Source organism: Bison bison, unplaced genomic scaffold (assembly GCF_000754665.1).
Source record: "Bison bison bison isolate TAMUID 2011002044 unplaced genomic scaffold, Bison_UMD1.0 scf7180017864503, whole genome shotgun sequence".
NCBI lineage: Eukaryota > Metazoa > Chordata > Mammalia > Artiodactyla > Bovidae > Bison > Bison bison.
Genome location: NW_011495061.1, coordinates 1,076,226 through 1,081,825, shown reverse-complemented (window position 1 = coordinate 1,081,825; position 5,600 = coordinate 1,076,226). Strand labels below are relative to the sequence as shown.

Here is a 5,600-nt window from a genome sequence, read left to right as displayed (position 1 = left end):
GCGTCTGTCCAGGCCCACTGTGGCCTGGTGTCTTTTCAGAACCCTCTCCGTGTCCTGACACGATGCGATGGGCGCCACACGACAGCACAGGGCCCCGCGCTTCCCCCCCGCCCGCTGCCACTCGCCACGCCACGCCACGCCCCGTGCCACACTCTCCACGTGTTATACAGCACGTCGGGCAACGCTGTGCAGTCACGGAACAGCGTCACTACATTACGTGATGTTACGTGTGAGGCTCCCTCGCATAACTGATACCTCGCCGATCACACACAGCGCACGCTGCGTCCCCAGCCACATGGCGTCGCTTTATGCTCCACATTGCCCTCTCCTCGCCTCCCCCGCGGGGCTGCACCCTCACCAGGGCCGAGTCTCTGTTCGGTCAGACCGCAGCACACCCCGGCCCGCACAGGGCCTGGCACGACCGAACCACATTGGTACTGACCAACGATCCCTAAGGGGGGGACTGGCCTCGACTGAAGGCACCTCCAGGAGACGCCTGGGCCCTCAGAGACAGCAAGGCTCAGCATCCTTGGCGTGGACACCCTGAAGCTATGCCAGCCCCTCCCCATGCCCCAGCTCCGCACCCACATGTGACTGGGCCCGAGGCGTGCCAGCCAGGGTCCATGTGCCCAGCCCCGGCAGGGCTGCAGCGCCCAGGACCTGCACGGGCCTGACCTCCAGGAGCCCTGAGCTGGGCCCCACTGCCGTCCCCGACTCCACCTCCCCCTCCACAGGGTCACCTGTGTCAGCATTCGGTCCAGAGCGACGGGGCCCATGGACAGCCCTCGGCCCTGACGGCATCCAACACCTGACCAGGATTCCAGGAGGAAAGTGAGGCCCCAGCCCTGAAGGTCCCCCGTCCCCCTCCCATCTGCTCCGTGGGGGCTTCAGCAGTGGCCTCCGTCCCCCCATCCGCTCCGCGGGGGCTCCAGCAGTGGTGAAGACATGAACAAGGAGCCCCAATACCTGCCTGGGGCTGAGGATGAGAGAGGAGCCTCATTACAGAAGCGCCTTCAAGTCTTTCAAAACAGAAGCAATTTCATCATCATATAAGTATGAAGAGGGAGCAGCCCCACATGTCATCACAGGAACCTCCCGAGCGGGGCTCTAACCTCCCTCACAGCATGGGATCAATCCACTTATATCAGGAACCTCCTGAGCAGGGCTCTAACCTCCCTGATAGCATGGGATCAAGTCCACCCCCGTGTGGACTCTGTACCGGTGGGAGGCCTCGTCTGCCGGTGACCACAGACATGCCTGCAAGTCGGAGGGGGTCAAGCTGACTGTGCAGTTTGGTATTTCAGCACCAAATACTACGATCCTGTGGTCACAGGCTAATTCTCTGTAGTCCTTCCCTTATAGCATCAAGTACGTTCAGAACATCATGAAAGTACTTAAAATATAAAAAGGAGCCACGTTTTTAAAACTACGGGTGTCATTGCCCAGCCTGCAGGGCCTGCAGGACACACGGCGGCCGGCGCCCCACGCTGGCTCACGGGCACGCTGGTGTGATGTAGACATCTGAGTTTAGAGGCCGTGACAACGCTCAAGCGCAGGTGCCGTTCCCTCTCCACGCCTGACACGGACACATGAGACAAAACCAAGATGCCAGGTTTCAAACAGTCAACCTCACTTCCCCCAGAGAGCGACAAAATAATGAAAGGCCATTGTCACAAGTACATGGTCACAAATCTAAAAAGATAAAAAGATTTCATTTCATTTCGTTCCATTCACATTGTCGTTAGGTTCCAACAAATCCAGTTCTGAAAGTATCATTTCCCAGTACTGGGGTGAACTGCCACTCACGGAACGATTAGTGCATATCTGGGTAAAACAATGATGCTTGTTTTGGTCTCACGCATATGCAGTAACCTCTTGTACTGAGGAAGGAGGGGCATGAAGCCAGTCCACTCAAGCATATTCAGTAACCTCTTGTACTGAGGAAGGAGGGGCATGAAGCCAGTCCACTCAAGCATATTCAGTAACCTCTTGTACTGAGGAAGGAGGGGCATGAAGCCAGTCCACTCAAGCATATTCAGTAACCTCTTGTACTGAGGAAGGAGGGGCATGAAGCCAGTCCACTCAAGCATATTCAGTAACCTCTTGTACTGAGGAAGGAGGGGCATGAAGCCAGTCCACTCAAGCATATTCAGTAACCTCTTGTACTGAGGAAGGAGGGGCATGAAGCCAGTCCATGCAGCGAGGGGGTCTGTGGCCACTTGGGCGCAGAGACTTCAGACCAGAGTCTGCTGCCCGCTCCCCAGGGCCCGCTTGGCCGCTGTGCCGGACGGGGAGACTGCCCGGCCGGGTCGGTCCACCCTGAGCTCCACCCCCGCAGTGGAATGAAGCCTGGGAGCAGGCTCAGTCTCCACAGGCAGATCTGTCAGATTTATGGGAACTGGTACAACTGTGCAAGGAATTATTTAACCGACAATTCTTGTCCCCAGAATCATTGTGCTAAGTTGCTTCAGTCTTGTCCGACTCTTTGCAGCTCCATGGGCTGTAGCCTGCAAGGCTCCTCTGTCTGTGGGATTCTCCAGCAAGAATACTGGTGCGGGCTGCCATTTCCTCCTCCAGGGAGCATCCTCACCCAGGGATGGAACCCACATCTCTTGTGTCTCCTGCATTGGCAGGTGGGATGTGTGCCACCAACGCCACCTGGGAGGCCCCCAATCATCACTCTGAACAAACAAGCGCCACAAAGGGCCCCAGAATCCCTGCAAGTACAAGCCAGCAGCAACCGAGATCAAGACGGCCTGGGGTTTGTTCCTCTAAAGGGGGCATTACCACTGTTTTATGCCTGTTTACTGTCAGTGGACAAAGAAACTTTAAGTTAACAGACACAATATGACGAGACCTCAACTGCCAGGAACTGTCCCTCAGTCACCCAGGACCCGCGCTGCACTGCACCCTGGGAGGAAGTGTCAATTCCGTTAAAGTAGTTTATATGCTTAGCGACGCACAGGACTGGCTGAGGCTGGCTGAAACAGTCACTCTGTGCTACACCTGGGCATCCTGTGCCCAGCACAGCGCTCGCAGAAGCCTTACCTGCCGCCTTCGCTGCCGCCGCTGCGGTCACATTCTGGGCGTTGGCGCGTACCCTGAAGGTCACTGCTGGCCCCTCGACCCTGGAAGAGACCGTTGAGGAGGCGTCAGGACTGCTCAGGCACCCCACACATCCCAGGGCCACCCTGGGTCCTAGGGGCTCTGCCCACAGGCTCTGCTACTCTAGAAATACATGTGGCAGGGCTCTTACAAAAAAATTCAAATCAACCCCAATAAACCAACAGTAACCAGCAGACACTCCTGTGTGGAAAAAGAAAATTGTTATGGAAACAGGTTTTAGTAGTCAGTTCCCCAGGGAGCCACAGAAGCCAAGAACAGACAGGAAAGAGACAAGTATTTTTAAAATTCTCTTGAAAACTTATTGAAATCTTTAAGAACTACTCAGTATAAAAATAACTGGCAGGGGACTGCTTGCCAGGAGTTATCAAGACTGTTCAAAGCATTTTAAATACTTTGTTGAACATGACTTTGAAAAGTGAGTCCGTTTTTAAACAACTGATCTGTCTGGGGGGGCAGGAGGCTGTTTCCATCAGGACTCCCCAAGCTCCGCATCTCCTGGCCCGTCACCCCCTGGACACGCCCCAGGGGCTGGTGTGCCAGGAGCGGGAACCACGCCAGTGGCCCTTGCCACCAGGAGGGCCCTCAGGATAGCTGCTCTTCTGGTGACCAGTGAGGTGACATTTCTACTCTAACCTACATCTGGAGAGTCCCAGGTAATTAGGGCCCCCCAAACCTAACCTTCCCTTGGGTGCTGAGAGTGTTCTCTGAAGATCTAGTGAATGCTCCTAGTTCCCGAAAGACAGAGCATGCGGTTCATTCACCTGTCCTCACCTGCAGCACCACGGCCCGCCCTCCTTCCTTCCTTCCTTCCAGGACACCATGTGCAAGCCCCTGGGACGTGCACACACGTGACCCTGGGATGCTGCACACTTGGCCTTAGGACATGCACACAGTGACCCTGGGACCGCCCAGTGTGGAAAGCCCAGCATGCCGTGAAGGGAGGTTCCGCGTCTCTGACCGCCCAGCCCCACGTGGCCGAGCTCTGCCCTGGCGCCAGCAAAGGAAAGATGACCAGCCGTGCCAGGCAGATCCGACCTCCCGGCTGGCCTCGGCATGAGTTCAGGGCTCTCTCCCCGCACCTGCTCTTCTGGGTGGGCACATGGAGTCTCTGCACAGAAATATCTGCATGTCCGTGTCCCAGGTCACCACCTGTCACCCCGCTGAGCCTTTTAGGCTCCGAGGCCTCCGGAGGCTCAGCTGTAAAACGGGAGGTGGTTCAAGTCGCCAGGGAGACAATACGGGGCAAATAAGCACAGACCCCGCAGCGGGAAACTGAAACTCGACTTCGGGGACCCTCCCTCCCTCAGGGGTCCTCACGTGGAGGGAGGGGCGGGGTGGGGGCCGGGCCCCTGCAGGAGGGAGCCTTGGGCCTGCACACAGGAGACCTCCTGACGAGTCCGGTGGTGAATTCCCGCTCTGTCTTCAGGAACTGCCCTCCTACCACGCAGGACACCACACAGACAGTAGACCGCACCCTGCTGGCCTGCTGCAAACTCGGGGAGCGGTCAGGCTGAGGCAGCGCCGGCCGCCCGGGCTGGCCTCGGGCTCAGCTGAAGGCCCGGGCTGGGGATCCAGTAAGCAGACGGCCTCCTGTCCGCCCGCCCGGCGAGAGCCCAGAGCAGCGCATCCAACGGCACCACCGACAGCCGGGACTCGATTATAAAACCATAAGAGCGGTGGCCGGGCATCTGCCGGCGTAATTACAGCGGCATGCCGTTGGCGTCTTAATGGCCTCTAATGATGTAGTAAGATATAATGGAATTTACTTGACAGCTACAGAGCCATTAACAAAACATATTAAGCATAACTAGTCCTTCCACAGAAACACAGCCCTGAAAGAGCGCTCCAAGCGGCGCCCTCCACACCTCTCCAGGAGCCACGATCTGCCGCGCCAGCAACGCGACGCAGAGACCCCCTGCGGCCGTGCGGTCGTCCCCTCCAGGGCCCCGCCCGGTCACCCCTGCAGGTGCTGTGGACCCGCACGTGCTGTGTCCTGGGGGCGACATACAGGACTCGTTGGGATGCCACATGCACCCCACACGCGTGCAGCATTAAAGACCCAGAGGTGCCGGCCCCGCATCAACTGGGCAGGACCCGGGCTCCCGAGGCACAGATGTGCGGGCTGGCTCGGGGCTCCAGGGCAGGGCGAGGCCTCGGGGTAGGACCTTGAGCTGTGGCCAAGACTGACAGAGGCTGAAAGAGGGCAGTGGCGTCGCTGTGGCCCCCAGGGGACGCAGGAGGCCTGCGTTCACCAAGCAAGAAAGAGACCCCAGCAAGTGGTATTTACAAAAGAGCTGAGCTGATAACCAGCCCACCTCTGAAGGCGGGAAAACTCCCAATACCCCCAGACTTGGAGGTGGTGTGTCTGGGAGGGACTGAGCCAAGATGTGAGGAGCAGAGCAAGGTGAGGGGCCGGAGAGGAGGCACCAGGTCAAAACTGCACCTCCTGAAGTGCTGGGGCCCGCCTCTCCCCT

The 5,600-nt window shown here is 58.0% G+C and overlaps 1 protein-coding gene across 1 annotated transcript in view; it reads right to left on the bottom strand.

Moving 5' to 3' along the window:
* The window catches only part of PTPRN2 (protein tyrosine phosphatase, receptor type, N polypeptide 2), a 373,453-nt gene that overhangs the window by 349,542 nt on the left and 18,311 nt on the right, over positions 1-5,600 (bottom strand). Inside the window, 1 exon segment of the mRNA XM_010829352.1 lies at positions 3,049-3,128. Coding sequence (XP_010827654.1) covers positions 3,049-3,128 — 80 coding nt within the window.